The sequence below is a fragment of the Hoplias malabaricus genome, chromosome 7 (genome assembly GCF_029633855.1).
Source record: "Hoplias malabaricus isolate fHopMal1 chromosome 7, fHopMal1.hap1, whole genome shotgun sequence".
NCBI classification, from domain to species: domain Eukaryota; kingdom Metazoa; phylum Chordata; class Actinopteri; order Characiformes; family Erythrinidae; genus Hoplias; species Hoplias malabaricus.
The window spans coordinates 24,436,318-24,457,568 of record NC_089806.1 but is presented as its reverse complement, the minus strand read 5'-3'; the positions used below and the strand labels follow the sequence as shown (position 1 = coordinate 24,457,568).

General features: G+C 41.2%; 2 protein-coding genes across 2 annotated transcripts; both read left to right on the top strand.

Annotated features, from left to right (window-relative positions):
* The first annotated feature begins 3,631 nt into the window (after nucleotides 1-3,631).
* gsx2 (GS homeobox 2) lies at nucleotides 3,632-7,624 on the top strand. Its single transcript, XM_066677787.1, has 2 exons — nucleotides 3,632-4,049; nucleotides 6,562-7,624. The coding sequence occupies exons 1-2, from the start codon at nucleotides 3,632-3,634 to the stop codon at nucleotides 6,915-6,917; spliced, it is 774 nt and encodes a 257-aa protein (XP_066533884.1). The 3' UTR covers nucleotides 6,918-7,624.
* Nucleotides 7,625-13,210: 5,586 nt separating this feature from the next.
* Nucleotides 13,211-14,931, top strand: LOC136702705 (homeobox protein Hox-A5-like). Its single transcript, XM_066677854.1, has 2 exons — nucleotides 13,211-13,580; nucleotides 14,639-14,931. Exons 1-2 carry the CDS (start codon nucleotides 13,211-13,213, stop codon nucleotides 14,929-14,931), a joined length of 663 nt encoding a protein of 220 aa, XP_066533951.1.
* Nucleotides 14,932-21,251: the final 6,320 nt, after the last annotated feature.

The following is a 21,251-nucleotide window of genomic DNA, read 5'->3' as shown; positions in this document are numbered from 1 at the left end:
ACTAACACTACCCCATATCACTACACACACTGTCCCTAATATACACTAACATTGGCCCATATCACTACACACACTGTGCGTAATATACACTAACACTGGCACATATCACTACACACACTGTCCCTAATATGCTCTAACACTGTCCCTAATATACACTAACACTGGTCTATATCACTACACACACTTTCCCTAATATACACTAACACTGTCACATATCACTACACACCCTGTCCCTAATATACACTAACACTGGCACATATCACTACACACACTGTCCCTAATATGCACTAACACTGGCCTATATCACTACACACACTGTCCCTAATATACACTAACACTGGCACATATCACTACACACCCTGTCCCTAATATACACTAACACTGGCACATATCACTACACACACTGTCCCTAATATACACTAACACTGTCACATATCACTACACACCCTGTCCCTAATATACACTAACACTGGCACATATCACTACACACACTGTCCCTAATATACACTAACACTGGCCTATATCACTACACACACTGTCCCTAACATACACTAGCATTGGCCCATATCACTACACACACTGTGCCTAATATACACTAACACTGGCACATATCACTACACACACTATCCCTAATATGCACTAACACTGTCCCTAATATACACTAACACTGGCCTATATCACTACACACACTGTCCCTAACATACACTAACATTGGCCCATATCACTACACACACTGTCCCTAACATACACTAACATTGGCCCATATCACTACACACACTGTCCCTAATATACACTAACACTGGCCCATATCACTACACACACTCTCCCTAATATACACTAACACTGACCCATATCACTACACACACTGTCCCTAATATACACTAACACTGGCCCATATCACTACACAAACTGTCCCTAATATACACTAACACTGGCCCCTATCACTACACACACTCTCCCTAATATACACTAACACTGTCCCATATCACTACACAGACTGTCCCTAACATACACTAACATTGGCCCATATCACTACACACACTGTCCCTAACATACACTAACATTGGCCCATATCACTACACACACTGTCCCTAATATACACTAACACTGGCCCATATCACTACACACACTCTCCCTAATATACACTAACACTGACCCATATCACTACACACACTGTCCCTAATATACACTAACACTGGCCCATATCACTACACAAACTGTCCCTAATATACACTAACACTGGCCCCTATCACTACACACACTCTCCCTAATATACACTAACACTGACCCATATCACTACACACACTGTCCCTAATATACGCTAACATTGGCCCATATCACTACACACACTGTCCCTAATATACACTAACACTGTCCCATATCACTACACACACTGTCCCTAATATACACTAACATTGGCCCATATCACTACACACACTCTCTAATACACACCACCCAACACTGGCCCATATCACTTAATTCACAGCTACATGCTGTAGCCTATATAGTGCAGTCAGGTCAAGGACCTTGTGTTGGATTTTATGTAACTTTGTGTTATGGACATCGGGCCTGACTTTTTTATGATATCATGGTATGTATAATGTAGTGTGCTGGGTTAATAAGGACAGTGTAGATAGTGTAGGTAACCTTTATTTGGAACAGTATCCCATAACATCACAAATATTGTCAGATTATACTCCACACCAGCTAATAATATTTTTTTTATAATACTTATCACACTTTACACTTTCACTGATATCTAACACACTATCCAAGACACACAGCACCTAACAATCTCCAATAACATGTTCCAAATATAGGCAACCTCATAATGTCCACCACTGTGAGTATGATTTTGTAATAGGTGAGAGTTTGTTCTCTGACTCCCCTCGCACTAAGCCCCTGTGTCTGTGCACATGCGCGCTGCTTGGTGTCTGGAGCTGAATGCGCGAGGCAGCAGATGAAAGTTGAGCTGGACCTGGTGCTGACCCTTGCACAGATCAAACCAGCTAATTACTGTCACAAGATGAAGGATTAGTGCATTTCTGGAATAGCTGAGTGTTTATCCGGCTCGAGCCCTCCACAATAAACGCTTCCTAATTGAATCCTAATCGCTATCGAATAGCACCCGAACTCCAGCGCCTTTCATAAACCTTTAATTGCCGTTTGTCCAAATGGAGCTGAGCACTGATTACACCCATTTTGTGTGTGCGTGCGTGTGTGTGTGTGTATGTATGTGTGTGTTTACCTTTTAAGGTTAAAAATGTTTAAGGTCAGTGTTAGAGTTGTGGTTTAGAGTAAGTTTTAGGGTTAGAGTTAGGCTTAAAATAATGTTTAGGCTAAGGGTGAATTTAATGCTAGTAGTACTTATGTAAAAATTAATAGGTCTCCACAAGACGAATGAAAGCCTAGCCTGTCCTCACAATCCACAGTTTCAAAATTGTGTGTGTGTGGGTGTGGGGGGGAACACAGTCACACGGTGTTAGTGCATTAAACCGCATTTACATGAAACCCTGCTAATACCCTCTATGAATAAAGGTGGATTTGTCTCAGGAACAATACTTGGCACACAGCAGTTTGTTTATGAGGCTTACATGTTTGAGTAATTAACTACAACTTAACAACAGCTGCTGTATTTATGCATAATCACATTTACATAGCATTATTATATCATTTTCCATATTTACATAATTTTTATTGGATATGTACATACACTCCCGCTGTACTTTTCTAAAGTAGTGGCTGTTTATCACTGACTGCCTGACATTCAGTTATTTTCATCGTTATTATTATCCTCTTCCTCCTCCTCCTCCTCATTATCATAGCCATCATTATCTCATCACTCATCTCATAATCATCATCTGCCTATTATCACACCACTATCGTTATGTCATCATCATCATCTTCATCATCATTTTTATGTTCTTCTTAATAATAAGCATTTGCTCCCCCACCTCAGTATCAATAACATCAATGTCATGAGCCTTATAATCATCATAGTCATCATCAGCCTGTCATCCCATCCCTACCATCGTCGTTATTACCATGTTCTTCTTCCTCCTCAGCATCATTATCACACCCTCTATGTGTATCATAGTCATCACCATCACCACTGGCATCATGTCATCATCGTTATGACCTAACAATCATCATCATCATCTTCTTCTTCTTCTTCCTCCTCCACTTCATCATCATTACCATCCTGATCTCATCATTCATCTTATAATCATCATTTGTCTATGATCCCGTCACTATCATCACTATCATCATCGTCAGTGGTAAGAATTTACGTAGTAGAGCGTGAAGACGCGCTCTGATTGGTGGCGCGCGCGGTCGTCACGTGCCTCGGGTCACCGGCGCAACTAAAGGCGCAGCGCTGGGAGCGCGCGTTAGGGCCGGCCCCTCCGCTTGCTGCCTTTTGTTGAAGCATCAAACATAAGCACCTTCCCTGCGCTCCCGAGGGTTTAGAGCAGAGCACAGAGCCACTGCAGCACTGCAACTGCACCCTGAGGGCTCGAGCACCACCCAACACTTATCATCTTCATCAGCATCTTCATCCTCCTCCTCAGCAGCAGCAGCAGCTTCTCCACCCATCCGCTCCACTTCCCACCCGCGCGTTCCCGCATCCGTCATGTCCAGGTCCTTCTACGTGGATTCGCTCATCATCAAGGAGCCCGCGAGGCCCTCGAGCCTGAGCGAGCGCGCAGCGCACGACTTCCTCCTGCCCGTTGGCGTGCACGCGCCCGGCTCCATCGGCGTGGGTGCGCCCGCGTGCCCCTCGCGCAAGACGGGCGCGCTATGCGTGTGCCCTCTGTGCGTGGCCGCGCACGTGCACGCTCCCCGCCCCGCCGGCGGCGGAGCCCTCGCGCTGCTCAAGGCACCTCCGGGCTTCGCGAGTGCCGACGCGCCGCCTTGCTGTCCGAGGCTCGCGCACCACCATCAGCACCAGGGGCCCGCCCTCGCGCACGCCGCTCACGGGCACGCGCCCGTGTGCGCGCCCACGGCCTACGGCGTCACGGACCCGCGGAGGTACCACTGCGTAAGCCTCGGTAATGCACCTGCCTCTTTAACAGCTGCTGTAGAACAAGTGTGTCTCTGATTGTAGTTTAGGGTGAACATGAGTTGTTTGGGTGCGTTTGATTCACAGTCTGCGTAGGTTCCGCGTGAATGAACAACATTAAAGCAAAACAATTCCTGACTAAAGTAAGTACAGTAACAGACAGTGGTGGTGCAAAGTTTATATTTGTCAGTCACACGGAGCCAATGTACACAGCCCAATCAGGTCAATAATAGCACTGTTAATAGACTCATTTTCATAGCTGCGTTTTAGTTAGTTAGAAATCTGCCTATCACAGACTGTCTGTGCAATATATGTTGTTGAACAGTGCAAGTTTAAAATATAAAATAGCCACGGAGGACTTAGGACGGTTCAGATAATAAAGTTTTCTATTTAGCTGCCTGATAAAGACTTTATCAGGTACCACTTTACAGTAAGAGTGTTATATATACATTCTTTAGAAATAACTTTTCAATAAAGTAACATGTTAAAACCACATAAAATCCTGTTACAATATTTTGTCAGGAAAATGTGAATATGTAAAGCTCAATGATACAGTGCTGACTGATGGAGAAGACACCTTGAGAGTTTATATCCTCATTTATACAGCCATATCATAACATTTTGGCACGCAGTTATGTGATTTAGTAAAAATACGTAGTTGGATACGTAGCTACTTTTTAATTGCCGGGTTTAGCGTAGAGTAAAGATTAAAAACAATGTAGGCATGTGCCAGAAAATGTCATATTTTATATATCACGTTCAAAATTCTAGCATGTTAAACTCAGCGAATGAGTTATGAATTAAAATTAAATTTCCACTCAGGAAATCAGCAAAGTTTACACTAGCAGTGTTCTGAATGGTTCACTCATTAACTCACTCACTAAGTTGTCAGCGTGACGTTTTTGTGCCACTAAACCGTGAAATGCAAACTGCTACAATAATCCTAACTCTAACCCAGCATCATTAGTTTAGTAGCAGCGTGTCATTTTCATCATATAGTGGGAAAAACATGACACTGACACGTTGGTCAGAGCTGACAAATGTGTATATTATATGCATTAGCGGTGATACCGGGTTGTCCGACACAGGGATCTGACTAGCGAACAAGTAGGGAACGACTGACAAACTTTTCGGAACATTCGGCTGTGCCTGGAACAGAAAGTAGCTTTACCTCGAGACTTTGCTGCCTGTACTGTCTCATTTGTCAGTGCCGCAGAAGACAGAGTTTAGATATTTGAAGGAACCTGTAACAGCATCGCATTTGAGACACGTGTCTAAGGCAGCAATACGTCACGACGTTGCCAGGAAACCGCAGCTGACAGCCATCAGGTGGAGGAACCAAGTAGGCTACAGTGGTATCAATGAAAAAAAGTGTTAAGAAGGAAAATGCTAAACATTAGGACAGTGATGCAATACCTTATGTATGAGTAAGACAAAGGAAGCTGAATATCTTTTTATTTATTTATTTATTTATTTTGTTTTAAAATGTGCTGCAACTAAGAATTATTTTCTTTGTAATTTATTCATGTACCAAATAGTTTTACAATTAATTAATTGCTTATTTGTATGAAGAAATATAGTAAGACACAATGTATATTAAAAAAATATTGTGAACAATGACCTTTTTATAATTATAAATATAAAATATAAATATTTAAGCATATAAACATTTCTAATGTTCTAATAAATAATAAATATGGGCTTAAAAAATAAAACAACATTTTTTTGCCAACTAATGTGTACATCGATTTTAAGTCGATTAATCGTTGCACGCCTGATTTTAAAAATGGCTTCCGTTTAATCAGAAATGTGGTGACGTGCTGACACAGGATTTAGAGAAATCGAAGGCATTACGTTTCCTTAAAAATCGGCAAACAGGCTAAGCCCAGAAGACAGAATTTTGTACAAACACTCAATTCAGACACTCGTTGCTTTGCTCCCACAGAATACAGCCAGCATTGTATAAGCTTCAGACACAGCATACTTCTGTCGAATGAACAAATGTCAATTCACCAAACGGACTGAATTAAGAGATAGATTGTGCCATTACAGTGCACTGTGGGCCTCTCGGTGTAGTGAGTTCGAATTATCAATAAGAATAGAAAATACTACCCAACAAAATGGCCTATAAAACAGCTAGAATCACTTGAACAAGGAACATTTACATACAGTTGGAGCCAATTGGGACTCTTCATAAATTCCTCATAGTGGTAAACATATTGTAAAATGGTACCTGTTGTGTTTTGCATGTATTCTTAGTAAGTCATAGACTCTGACTTTAGCAATAGCTAATCTACTTTGTCCATACTATATATTTTTATTTTTTCCCTAACACACGCAAGAACTTTTAATATCAGTTAATGCGCTGAAATACCTGTGTTTAGTGTTGGTTACCAGAAATGGGATTAGAACCCCTTCTGTAAACGAAAGGTTCAATGTGGAGATGAAAGTCTGGGTTCAAGTGTTGCCCCTGAGCTCAACTCTGTTCTGTCGTGTTGCAGGCTCCCCGGATTGCAGCCCGGTGCAGGGCGGAAAGCGCATGCGCACGGCCTTCACCAGCACCCAGCTGCTGGAGCTGGAGCGCGAGTTCTCCTCCAACATGTACCTGTCGCGCCTGCGCCGTATCGAGATCGCCGCTTGCCTGAGTCTGAGCGAGAAGCAGGTGAAGATCTGGTTCCAGAACCGCCGCGTCAAGCACAAGAAGGAGAGCAAGGGCGGGCAGCGGGGCGCGCGCACAGCCTGCATCTGCACGAGCGCTAGCGGGCACGGGCACGGGCACGCGCACTACCCGCGCTCCGAGGACGAGGAGTCCATGTCGCCCGCGTCCGTCCCCGAAGACAAAGAGGCGTCGCCGTAGAGCGTGTGTTGAAGAGAGCAACGGACAGAACGGACACGAACTGTGGTCAAACAGAGCAGCACTTATAGACCCCCACTGGACCCTCAGTGTCCAGAACCCCGCTAGATTCAGGACACACTACACTGTGGACAGTCCTTAGCCTCTTTCCTGGTTTAAACTGCGACAGGTTCAGGCTATCAAGTCTGAGCGTGCAAAACTTTGGTCAAATGGCGCTGATTGTTGATTTTCTGCTGCCTATTTTTACTCCATACATTTTTTTTTCTATTTTCTTCTCTCTTTTTAACCTTAATTTACTGTCATTCCAATACAATATTATCACAGCCTCAAATACATTTGGGTACATGGTAAAACACAGTGAAGTTACTGGTAGAGGTGGGTGGTGTGAGCTGGATTTTTGTAAATAAGTAAATAAACAAATACATTCATTTAAAGTGTGGCCTGTGTAGGAGTCATGGCACAGTTTTCTCCAGTTCGTTAAATATGTTCAATTTGAAAATCAGCAAAAATATGTCATTTGACCCGGGGAGGCTTCAGTTGAGTGTGATCCGTCCATTTGGAATGTCCCCTACCCCTCCTCATATTTGTTTTACTTGACTTTGAGCTAAAGTTATTGTTTAGGAGAAATCCTGCTTTAATACTATCCAGGAATACCTCGCACTCAGTAGGACTCATGTCTTCCTTTTTCTACCTAACCCTGCTGATTCATGTCTGACTCGTTTGTTGTGCACAACACTGGTGTAAACTTTGTAAATATTCCCGTGCCGGGGGCTCATGTTACATAACACAAGAAGCTGTGATTCTTTCTTTGCATCTTCCTTACCCTGATTTTTAATGTGCATAATATGCAGAATGTGTATATTTGTATATTTATTTAAATAAAATAAACCCGTGCGCAATTACGCACGACACCTATGATGTGTGGAGCTCTGTTTCTCGGTGCGTTTGTAATGATGTGATTGGACATCACTGGACATCTCGGAATGAGAGTGAAATTAATGTTGTTGCAAAGGTTAGTGACCACATGTCATTCCACTTATTCCTTAGAAGAATATTAGCTGCGTGTAAATAAAAAAATACAGAAAAAGTACAGTAAAATACCGGCTATAAAGTCGTTAATATGTGTTAAATACAAGTGAAGTCGCCAAATCACTGCCTTGTTTTACTGCGTTATACTAACTGTACCTTAATACCTCTTTATATTTCAGTACAGCCTTATTCCTCCAGGGTTTAAATTGGGGTTTAAATTGTGATCCATAAGGAGAAATTTTATATTAAGCAAAGCAAACTGTTTTTGTCCCTACTTTTTTTTCCAGTTTCTCAATCCCACTGAACTTCAGATAGAACAATATTTGTCCCCTTTAAATAGAAAAAATATATAATACCAAAGTCATCAAACGGGATTAGCACCGAATTATATATATATATATATGTGTGTGTGTGTGTGTGTGTGTGTGTGTGTGTTATCAAATAAATAAATAAATCAGAGTTCCTAACATATTGCTAACTCTGACTGATCCCCTACAGAAGACACGACACAAGTCTTCGTGCCGCTCCAGAGCGAATTTATCACAAAACGTACTTTTACAATGTAAGTTTGTTCATGAGTGAACTTAGGCTATACGCAATTTCACAGTATTATTAGTAAATTAGTCATATTTATTAGTAAAATAAAATGCAATATTCACACTAACGCAGTTTTCTTAAACCACAGCATTATGCTTTGGATTCTGGGGGATTTCTTTTATTCTTAACAGGTTTCTTTACAGATTACAGTAAGTTGTTGGGAAGACTCCAACAGTTAAAGTGCAGTGGATTGTAGCAGGTGGCGCATAATATCATCAGAATCTTCCAGAACCCAGGGAAATCACCGCATTTAAATATCTAGGAGAAAAAAACACAAACAAAGACCCAGCAGAGTTGTCCAGCTGAGGACTTGTGTAACAGAGGAATTAAAAAAATCCGCCTTCATACTGGACGAATCGGTTCCTTCGTTCCCCAATTAATTAAGTGTTGATGAAATGAAAGGTGATGGGACACAGTGGTAATCTTTTTGTTTTGTTTTGTTTTGTTTTCTAGCACGTGTTGTAAACATCAAACTTTGAAAAGGCTTATTTTTAAAAAGTGGTCATAATTAAAATATCAACTAGTGCCATGGTGATCAAACTGAATGCACGTCATTGCTACCTGTTGTTGCTAGCATTTCACATACGGTCTCGTGCTTATTAAAATATAGCATACCACTTTAAAGCTACAAGCAATGACTTTATAACACAAACATAGCATTTTATGAACTTTGTGAATTTTATGATGTCCTTGAGTATGATTTTATACAAAAATGTTGGACCTGTGTAACTACGAAACTATTGTATCATGAAGGTAAATATTATACGCATTGCGCATGCGTGTATCATGCTCCGAAGCGCAAACTAAAATGACGAACAAAACACTTCAGTGGCAATGCCTGTGCAATTTAAAGATGTTTAAATTCACAAAGAGTTAATGGAAGACTATGCCGAGCAATTACCGCGCTATAAGTCCCCTCCAGTCTTTCTGCTCTGGAAGCCTGTAGACTTTCACATGCAAATCGGATTGTGCCAGTGTCTTCCCATTTGAAGGCCATTGTAACAGTTCCTTGTGGGGAGGAAAAGCCTTGATAAAGGTGCTGCACTTTTCAGCCTCTTTACAGAATTTTAACGACCTCTAACGCTAAAGTGCACCATTTTATCATTCCTACCAACCACCTGCTTCGGATCTTAATGGATTACAAGGTTTGTTAAGGGTTTAAAAAGGCTTTCAGAAAAAAGGTGAAACACCCTGTATTTCAGTGCACATGCCAGTGTGTAGAGCTGTTAGTCATCGTTGCTATTTATTACAAATACCTCACAAAAATAAATATAGTCCTTCCGGTGACGTATTGTTGTTGATTAAAAAATATCGAAAAGCATACTCTAACACAACACGAGAAAATACACAGCAAATTCACCAGTGTTAAATCAACACCATTAGTGTAAAAATGTAAACTTGTCAACACTCAGTGTTAATTTAACACTAACAGTGTTGATTTAACACTGGTAAATTTGCTGTGTATAATTTATTGGGGGGAAAAACAGACTTTATTATTTTTTATTTTTTTTTCCTTGGTAAGAATTCTTATTTTTCATTCTTACATTTCATTCATCTTATTTTTTAAATTTCTTACTTGGAAAAAAACAATGTTTTTTTCAATGCAAACAAAGACTTGCGAAACCATACAAAGCTAATGCGTAGTTTATAAGAACAACATTAATTAAACCTTATAGTTCCTTCCTTCAGAGGAACTTCTTCCGGGTTCCGAATTTTTGAGGCGCATTTTTCAAATTTCTGACTATTAGTGGAAATATTCATAATCAATAAAAATATTTAATAATACCACTGTCATATAAAACCAATATTTAAGTCTTTGTCTAAGTGACGTTCTGAATCTCAACAATATAAACGTATTGAGCACCGTCTGAACGCGAATGGAATAGTGTCCGTCCAAAACCATCCAGCAACCTCAGGTTAACTCTATTATTGCATGTTTGTGCCAATATTTGTTTTTGTATACATTTAACCCTTTGAGTCGCGTTTACTTTTAAACCAACAGAGAATGTACATTATCGTGGGTGAAAAGAATTGCACACGACTGTGTCTGGCTGAAGTTCCCAGGCCACAGTTTCGTCCGTTCTTAGTGTTTTTAGAAAGAGTACAACAGCAATCTGTAACAGTGAAAGTAAGTGAAAGAGCCGGGGGTCTCTGTGAGATTTGTTCTCTCTCTGGGGGCTTATTTGTCAGTGTGTGGGCTGTGTCTCTGCAATCATTGCACTGCGGCGGACTGCTCCGCTTTTTCCCTCTCCAGCAGCTTCGTGTTTGAAGGCCACAAAAGATCTCCTGGAGGTTTTCTCTCCCACAGCCCAGGTGATGCTCTCCATAATAGCGCCCCCTGAGCCATGAGCCCCCCGCGCCTTTGTGCGCGCCTTTCACTCGCAGCCCGTCCCTCGTGTTAAGTTCATCCAAAGGGACTTTAATTGCACTTTCTGTCCCACGTCCGTTTGCTTATGTAGCAATTCCCCTCGGTTCCTTTCCAAAAACCCACGGTTGGGGTGGTGGTGGGGGTTAGTATTTAGAGAGAAAAAAAAGGGGGGGAATGGGGAGGGCTATGAAGAGCTGGCCAAAGGCTTTGACAGGTTAGATTGTCCTGCCAGGAGCGCGCCTTTAGCGCGCGGACCCCCGACCGCGGCGCGCTCACACTGCGGCCTTTCAGCGCAGCCCCGCGCGCAGCTCCCTCCGCAACCGCACAAGCGTTTAGTCACTGTTTCATTAGCCACTGTTTGAACCCTTCAGCCTTCAGGCGAAATTGTAGGGGGCAGAGGAGCAGGGATGGAGGGATTTACGCGGGGGCGTGTGTGGTTTGGTGGGTGAGGGGGTGAGTGAGGGGAGGAAGGGGGGCACAGTGGCGCATTAGCCGCCGCTTAATTTAACTCGTTCTCCGCGCGAGCTCGGGATCCATTCCTAATTGAGAAGGGAAGCAGGTGAAGTCTCGGTCCCACGCGGGTCCCTTTTCACACCGCGTGGTCAATGCACCCCTTTCACGCCCCGCATCGAGAGCGCGCGCCCCCGTGCACCGAAAGCCACCTAATGAATCTAGGTCTATCCGGCTCGCAGGTGCGCGCTCTCGCTCACAGCGGAGGAGGAGAGATTGGGGGGGCGGGGGTGGGGGTGTAGGAGGAAATGGAGGGGTACATGGGGAAAAGGATAAATAAACGAGGATGAAGGAGACTTGGAGATGAGGAGGAGAAATGGGGGAAAAGTGGAAGAGTAAAGTAGGCGTAAACAAGGACTGGAAGAATACAGAAAGAGCGATTAAGGAATAAAAGAGGACAGAAGAAGGAAATGTAGAGGGGGGGAGGAGGAAAATGTAGAAGTAAGAAGAGGGTGTAAAAAGGAGGAAATGTAAAAGAGTAGTATAGCAGGAGTAATTACAGGAGGAGGGAAAGAATGATGATGAGGAGAAACCCAAGTAAAACACGAATAAATGAAATAATGGAGGGAGAAAGGACAGATTATTGATTTGCTGATATTTACATACAGGGAAAATCAATAATAAATCCAGTATAGAATAATAACTTTATTTATTTATTTATTAAATCTAATATAGTAAATGTTTGCTTAATATATTCTAAAATTACATTTTAAAGCCCCCTCTGTTCTCTGTTCATGCAGAACTTTTTCATTCATTTGTTTGCTGTAATGGCTTTAACCTGTTCAGGGTCACCATAGCACCACAGTCCAGAATCACTGGCTGCAAGGAACACGCCCTGCACAGGGCATCAGTCCATCACACTCCTGCAGTCACACATACACTCATATGTATGCACACTTTCAGATAGCCCAACATCTACCACTGTATATACTTGGACTGTGGGAGGAACCGGAGCGCTCAGAGGAAACCCACACAGTCACAAGAAGAACACGCCAAACTCCTCCCAGACTGTCACCTGAGGTGGGGTTTGAACACATAACCCAAGATTCCTGGAGCTGTGTCACAGTAACACTGTTTGGAGCACCATGTGCCACCGTAGGACATCATTTGTAAGAAGTCAGAGATCTTCATAAGTGAGAGTCAGAGTATGAATACATAATTAGTCCCAGCTTCTGTTCCTTTCCACTTCCACTTCCACTTTGAAAGCCCTTCCCCAAACGTTGTCTCAAGACTCAAGTCCAACCCTTACTATCTAAATCATTGTGATGCCTCCCTGACCTGTAATAGAGAGAATAGAACCCCTTCATTGCTTCTCAGCACTATGTAACTTCTGGAGGTGCCTGTTGGAAACCTCAGTCACTCCCTCCCAACCCAGGACAGTGTTGTAAAAGTCTCACCTAGTGTTTCTTAAAGTCTTGTTGTTCAGAGACAAATTCAGAGTAAGGATTCGAAACCTGTGTGCTACGTGTGCATAGACCCCCCCCCCCCCCATTGGATATGCTTCTGCATACATGTAAACTAATGTTACTCTCACACTTTGTGCTTCATCTTTGAGGATCATTCTGATTGTAACAGTGTGCTGTGTGTGGGCTACAGTCAGAGTGTTACATACAGGAGACCCACACCTTGACTCAGGAGAGCAAATATAAGCTGCACTTTAGCCCGACTGCCCTAATGACTAATGAGCCTGTGATTGGTCATGTGACCCAGCCCAGGCACGCACGCACACACACACACACACACAAACACACACACGTACGCGGGCCTTCAGGTGAGTGTGTGTGTGCATGCCATGGACTCTCTGGATGTGTTCTACAGTGGAGACTACGAGCCTCCAGCCACCTATGAGCGAGAGCCACCCGCGTGCCGCTTCTCCCGCACCACCGACCCGCACTCCCTCTACACGGAGACCCAATACACACAGCACACACAATACACACAGCACCCGCAGCACTCACAGTATGCACTCCAGGCTCAGACAGTGCAGTACACACCCTCTGGACAGGAGGCTGAGTCCGGGTTCGGGGCTCTAGGGAAGGGCCCAGGGACGGACGTGTTTACATCGCCAGTGGAGCAGAGCCAGGGGGAGAAGGGGGCTGGAGCCACAGCGTTCCCCTGGATGAGGGCACTCCGGACGCACACCTGCCAAACACCTGCTACAGGTAACACGCTCTACATGTTCAGTGGATTTCTGGGCACACGTCTACAACACAAATAGAATGTCAATGGTAATTTACCATTCCAAACAAATTATTAATAAGAATCCAGGACTAGGTCTAATCTTAGTCCAGGAAACGAGCATTTACAACTTCTGAAGTGTTAACCCCTTACTGGGCTGGTTTAATTCCGACAGCCTTAAAGCTACACTCCTTTGTGCTATGTGAGCTATTACACTATAAATTCAACCTCAACTACTGAATCAATTGCCCGGCTGAAAATTTCACAAAACCTATTACATGTTTTAACTAGTTCTCGAGGGTGTCCAGCTTTCCAAAACCACTTTTTTGTGATCGATAGGTTTATATCACGTTGTAAATTCACTGAAACATTTGACAGATGACCCATACCTAATTCTAGATGCATTTGGTCCTTCCTTTTAGGACCTAATTGTGTCATACAGTAACCTAAGCTGGTCTCTAATGAAGTAAACCCATTAAAAACAATGTTCTTTAGATCAGCTTATGCTTCTAATAAATATTTTCAACCAAGGGTTCAGGATTGAAATCTTGAATCCTTAATCTGTACTCATAAACTCAGGTTTAATCCAGTCCTGAAAGTGTTATATGAATCCTCACAGTGACTGTGGATCTTCTTTCTAGATTGAAGACTAGTTTAAAGCCATACACATGAAACTGACCCAAAATATCCAAGTAAACCCACTAATTATCGACTTTCGACTGCATTCAAATATTAAGAAATGTTTGGTATGATGTTTAAGAAAGTTGAAATGATAAGACTGCCCGAGTTATTTCAGCTCTGTAAGAGTTAATATTCAGAGACAGAGCTGAAAATTTGTGTAAATTGAATGTCTCTTTGAATGCTGTAATTAATAGTTAATAACTGTAATCAGATATGAAATGGGACCTGTTTCTTCTTGAATTCACTGCTTACTGAAATTTTCTGTAGGCTTTTTAATAAAATGACTGTAGCTCCTTTTTTTTTTTACTGCAAATGACCCCCCCACACACACACGTGTTATGTACCCTTGTGTATTTTTCAGGTTACCTGGTGGACTCTGAAGACCAGAAGCGCAGTCGCACAGCCTATAGCCGAGCTCAGCTGCTGGAGTTGGAGAAGGAGTTCCTCTTTAACAAATACATCTCCAGGCCACGGAGATATGAGCTGGCCACCAGCCTCAACCTCACAGAGAGGCACATCAAGATCTGGTTCCAGAACCGGAGGATGAAATGGAAGAAGGAGGAGGCGAAGAGGCACAGGAACACTCATGGAAAATCGGACACACACAGCACTGAGAACACAGAGCAGCACGCAGACTCGACCAGCACCACGTGATGAGCAAGACTGGAGATGGACAGGCGAGATATGACAGAAAGTATATTTGACATTCTAACTAATGTTACCCCCCCCCCACCCCCCAATTTTGCATACAATTGTAATATTGCTCTTTAATTGTGTCAACACCTGGACACAGAGGGTTAATGAGCATTTCATAAGTCGTACACTGCTTGGTAGTAAGGCTATTAAAGCAGAGGGCTTTACTCTGGAAGATCTACATGCTCAGAAGTTACAGTAGGGGTTATTACATATGTAAATTATTCATACATTTGTATTCATGCTCTACTTACATATGTGCAAAAATAGTTTATTCCTATATTATGTTTACACTGCTCTTTGCTCAATTTATACAACTCTTATAATGCAATTACAATGTGTTTATAATGCTCTTATTATACACTTACATTATTAATGTGTTCTAATAGTTTATCGCCTCATTTCCTTTTCCAATTAATCCATTAATTTCTTAAAATGCTCTTAAAAGTTTCTTATAACATTTTTATAATGTCTTAATAATATCATTGTAATGGGGAGTGATTGATTAATTAAAATATGAAGCAAACGGACTAATGCATGTTAAATTTTTGTACTACTCAACATGAGTCATGATTTTTGACAATAAAAAGTGTGAAAGCTGCATAGAGACCACATATTTTAACAGTTGCACAGAGCATTGATTTGCCTTTTCTTTATCTAACCTGATACGGGTTCTGCTGTGACCTGACTGATTCATTGAAGCAAGTTGTATCTAATCTCAGCTTTTCTTTTTGTCTTTTTGTCCTCTTTCCTTTGCCTTAAGCTGCTAGTCCACAAACCCTGTGTATTTCCAGTGAGTAGGGTGATTGATTGTTTATTTAAAGGGTGTTGATATACCTCTGAACGTTATCAGGTCTGTGGAACCAAGTGTAAAGGAACTTCTGAAAGGCCACATGGACACCAGTGCTATCAGACTTTATCACGAGAAAGTGAAAGAACTGTACTGACACCTCTGCAGATTGAGACTGGGTATGGCTCCGCCCTGTATTTCAACAAGAAGAAGAAGAAAGAGGAGAAGGAGGAGGAGAAGGGTGAGGAGGAGAAATAAATCAACGAATGAATAATCAGCCCACTGCTAATATTTGGCAGATGACAGGCTGAAGGACATATTTACCACTAGGTTTTTTTAAGATGATGTCCTTTAATGATTGATACCTGGAGTGAGATAGTGAGTGAGAGAGAGAAAGAGAGAGAGAGAGAGAGAGAGAGAGAGAGAGAGAGAGAGAGTCTGAATGTGTGTGTGTACTCACCTCTCGTGATTCAGTTCCTGCACTCATTCCAGGTAAAACTGGATAAAACTCAGACTGTGAGCATATGACCATTTCAGCACTCTGGACAGAGAGAGAGAGAGAAAGAGAGAGAGAGAGAGAGAGAGAGAGAGAGAGAGAGAGAGAGAGAGAGAGAGAGAGAGAGACTCTGAGAGTAACCAATACCACTAACAAGTTAAGGGATGTAGAGGCTCCTATACAAAGGCGAAGTAGAAAACTGAAAACCAAAATGGAATCACACTTTAAAACCAGCTCATCAAACATTTAAAATGTAAGTATCATAACAGAATAAAATAGTATAAAATATGATCCTGTGCCTTTACATACCTTTTTATTGTACAAAATCACATATATATCCTGAATATATTCCATTGGCATTGCTTAATTTACATTCCCTGTGTATATTCAGTGTTCTGAGACAGGGGATAGTACTTTTTAATTTTTGTCTGTAACTTTATAACTAATGCAAATACAGTTTTATCAACTGCATGATAACCTTGTAAAGAGTAGGTATACTTAATCCTTCAGGTGTGTTTAATTCTATAAGAAGATTTCTAGAACAATCTGGTTGAAGGCTAAAAACATTTTTAAAAAAAACAGCTGTCAGCTGGGCATCCAATTTGAAAACCCATATAACAGACGCTGTACACTCACCCCTCAACTGATTCAGACACAATCTTTTCTTACAATGACTCCTGTTCATGAAAAAGCATTGTGTGAGGCTAAAGTGTCTGATAGTTTTTACTCTCTTTGTTTGCTTAAATCATACAAATGTGTTCGTCTGTAATTTTGCAGCATGTCCCATATGTTGGTTTTCAACTTCTGTAGCTAAATGACCAATTTTTACATAAATATGTCTGAAGAAGATTGTGAATGGTGAAGCAATTTCCTGTTCTGAAACCCCAAAAGGTTTGAAGCCATTTGTCCTGCCTCCAGAGATTCAAAAACCAAGAAAAACATAAAAGACAGCCACACACAGGAATACCATGACCGTCACCAAGAAAAGTAGGTTTTTTTTATGGTTTTGTGTCTTGACTATTCAGTTAGAGAAATTAAAGTAATAAATTAATCTTATTATAATTTGTTTGTTTGTTTGTTTTATACAGTTTACTGTGGAGAAATATATAGTAAAATTATATAAAAATATAGTTAAAAAGAGCGTGAGGGGACTATAAATCACCTTGTACATATGTAGAAAGGTTCAACTGTGGACAAATGTGAATTTCCTCATTAATAATGTGCTGTCAGTAAATCCTCAGCAGACTCTGCTATGATTAGTTTACAATCAGTGACCGTAGTTGTGCTGCTGTAGGTTGTTCTAGCGGTTTTAATAAGGTTTAATGGGTTTGTTTTTATATTAACTTTATCTTGAGTCTATTTTAATGACTTTCAAGAGCCCTTAAGTCTCTCTCTCTCTCTCTCTCTCTCTCTCTCTCTCTCTCTCTCCCCCTCCCTCTCTCTCTCCCCTTCCCTATCTGTTTGAATGGGTGTGTACGCCATCATGTGGTAGACGCCATTAAAGATCAAATTACACTGATGTACGATGTGTGTGTGTGTGTGTGTGTGTTAGTTAATATCAGAAATACTTCAAAATATTAAATAATTCAAAACAATAAATTTACACTGATTCATTGCTGTTAAATGAATGAGAAGAATTTTTGAATTACTTGATATATGTCTTAATGAGCGTGATTTTTTAAACTTATTTTTATTTATTTATTTATTTATATATATGGATAACTACAATGCAATGGTCAAAGTAGGAGAAGGGTTTTTGTTACTTTTCATATAAAACCAAAAACGAATAAATGAATACACCTGGAAATTTAAGGCAAAAGATAAGGCAAAGAATTTTATAAATCTGTTATACTCCAATATCTGGGCTGAGAGCCACTGAGCTAAGAAGTATTGCATTGAAATACCCAACAAATATATGAGTACAAACTTTGTTTGTGTTTCTGGTTGGGCTCCAGTGTGTGTGTATGTATGTATGTATGTGTGTGTGTGTGTGTGTGTGTGTGTGTGTGTGTGTATGTGTGTCTATGCAATGTGTTGTCAGAAGCTGGGAGACACTACAATCCCACAGCTGGAGTTCAGTTTGCCCCTCCAGCATCCACATTCATCTCATAGCACACATTCCTGTCTGTTTAAAGGTGAACAGGCCTCCACAGATTCACACTGAATTACATTAAACACTGCTGTCCCTCACAGAGCCGCAATGTGACCACAATCACTTTAGAGTCTCACATTATCAGTTCAGTTTCCAAATCACAGCATTTCAGCTAGATTCTCAAGAACCATATTTTAACACCATCTCAACTTCCAACTAAGTAACAGAGCATTGCAGTACACCTGGGAATTAGGGCCTAGACAGTGAATTACACAAGAGCAGTGGTATCTTTCAGACCAAACTGTCTAATTAGCAACACTCACCCAATGTCTGGGTCTTCATTCTATAGATACTGTAGCTACATCTCATCCACAACACCAATCCACTGAGTTAGAGATACATTCCCCACTCACTTCCTATTTACCTTCACATTTCTGTTGTTACTAATAATTCACTCAGCTGGGATTTTACTTTTTACACATTCAGAACACAATATTAAACAACACAATTTACATTTAAAAATGTGTAACAACGCTTATACATATATCTCCAGTTTTTCCTACTTCCACTGCTACTTTAGAGAGAGACTGACGTTTCTGCGCTAATGCTAGCCACAGGGTAATTTTTCAAAATAAAACTACACAATATAGGCAGTGCTTATATATATATATATGAAATTATCAGTTTTTAATTATAGACAACTTCACAGACGATTTTAAGTGTTTAATCTATCTGAAGGTTTTATTTTTAAAAATTGTGTTCGGTTTGAGTTAATATATTAAGTTTGAGTTAATATATTAGAATATATTATTAGCCAAAACGTAACGCGAACTGTCTTTAGCACCCTCTCATGAATAAACTACAGAAACCAAGAAAACTGGAGATGCTTGTGTCGATTTAGAGCTTTAATTATATTTAATTATAGTATGTGTGTATGACTACAGACACTACGAATAGATATATATAAAAAATAGTTAACTGCCATTTGTGTTTACCCTCTACTACATCTCTGGCTGTTTATAGGTCTATTGTGAATTACAGAGAGTGTGTACAGTGAGCAAAATGTGGTTCTTATGGCAGGGCTCCAAACAACTATGAAGTAGTGCATGACCTGGGCTGGTTACTCAAGCCCTTTTTTTCTTTTTTTAATAGTAATGGCACTCTATTTTTGAGCGTGTTGTTCGGAATATTTTTGCTCACAGAAGCGTGTAATGAGTAATTCTTTGGGAGATAAAGGCAGAGTGAAGTAAAGTCTGCAGAACCGAAGCTGGCCGCGTGTAAATTGCTCCAAGCTGCGGCGGGATGAAGGTGAGGAGGATGGCGGGGCAGATCGAGGCTCTGAGGCTGAGATTAGCTGCTCTTGTGAAGGAGAACAAGGCGCTCTGTTCTTCTCGCGCGCTCGCGCAGCAAGCCACATGTGGAAGTAATTGTGGAGGAGCGCGCGCGAGCGAGGGGGCGCTGCGGGGCGGATTCCTCCAGCTCAGGGGGAGGGGTGTAAAAAGAATGGGGGGGGGGGGGGGGGCATGAGGTGCTTGGAGTCTGGCCCCGGGGTTTGGTTCAGTCAGCTGGACAATGGGGAAAAGAGAAGAAGGGGAGGTGACTTTAGAACTTGTACAACTGCGAGGGTCATCCAGCTGAACGAGAGGCAATACAGCTTCACCCGTGTTATTATAACAGTCATATTACACCCAGAGAGAGAGAGTCAAAGAAAACAATGAGAATTGTGTGTTTTTAGGAAAAAGGGAAAGGCGGAAAGTGGTGAAAGAAGGGGAGAAAATGGGTGAAGGGAAAGGAAAAATGTAAAGAAAATAATACTACAAAGAGTGACTAAAAGATGCGGAGAACGAGTGAAAAACAAACAGTGAAGAGAGAGAATAATGACAGTTTATTAAATGTTGATGCAGGAGAGAGGGTGGGAGTTGTAAGTTCATTTAGAAATGTAGGTTTTAAAGAAATGTAGGGCAGAATTTGGAAAACAAGAACAGAGGAAGAGAGGGAGAGAGAGAGAGAGAGAGAGAGAGAGAGCGCCCGAATGGGAGTGTGTAAGACAGTTTGTGGTGTTAGAGCGCCCTCTGTGTGTGTCATGAGGTGCAGATGTGTTTTCTCCGATGTTTCTGCTTATTCACATCTGTGCAGTCCTGCACAACACCAAACAGAGCTGCTTTCAGTGCATTATCACCGCTCACAAACACATCAGCTTTGTTTCTTATTTATTGTTATTTTTAAAATCTCTAATGTTCACGTAAAACGAGGAATGGGCAGACGTTGAAGCATTTTGGAGGATTCAAGGACTGTAAATGATCAGTTTTTCTCATTTAAACTACGATTGAATTATAAGCATTTATTTGAATAATGCTAGGTACATTGCTAGTGTAACGTTCAGGTAAAAATCATGAGCCATTTTTATAGTTCACTATAAATATAGTAGACGTTGGTTTGTGAGAAACTGATTAGTGTAGAAAAGCTGGTTTTGTTCATGTAAATTAAAATAATGATTTACATAGCCTCTTAATTTGACATAAATAAAGTCAGTTAATGTCTGTGTAACTACGCGGAGTAAATTTAGGTTGAAGTGAAGGGTTTTCCTTTAAGCACTTTGAGGCATCGAATACTATATAAAACTCAACTTCTTGTAGCAGAGCTAATCTACATAAAATATGCTATACGAAAATAGTTTCTCATGAATGTATAGATTTGTTTTGGTTTGATCTAGAGTAAATCTGCGTCTTACTGTAAGTAATTGAGTAAAATAAATATGATGCCTGCAATTGTTTGTGTTCGCTGTATTTAACAGCGAAGAGACTTTTATTTTAAAGTGTAGGCTGGGGGAGGGGGGGTGGGTCCTCAGAGCTCGTTAGTGAGAGGCTGGTGATTATTGGTTGGTGGGGGGGGGGTGGAGGGAT

What these genes read in the sequence shown, in the direction of transcription:
- gsx2 (XM_066677787.1), top strand. Translation starts at nt 3,632, where the DNA reads ATGTCCAGGTCCTTCTACGTGGATTCGCTCATCATCAAGGAGCCCGCG. An exon ending in GTACCACTGCGTAAGCCTCG is followed by an intron (nt 4,050 to 6,561) that starts GTAATGCACCTG and finishes GTCGTGTTGCAG; the next exon opens with GCTCCCCGGATTGCAGCCCG.
- LOC136702705 (XM_066677854.1), top strand. Translation starts at nt 13,211, where the DNA reads ATGGACTCTCTGGATGTGTTCTACAGTGGAGACTACGAGCCTCCAGCC. An exon ending in CTGCCAAACACCTGCTACAG is followed by an intron (nt 13,581 to 14,638) that starts GTAACACGCTCT and finishes TGTATTTTTCAG; the next exon opens with GTTACCTGGTGGACTCTGAA.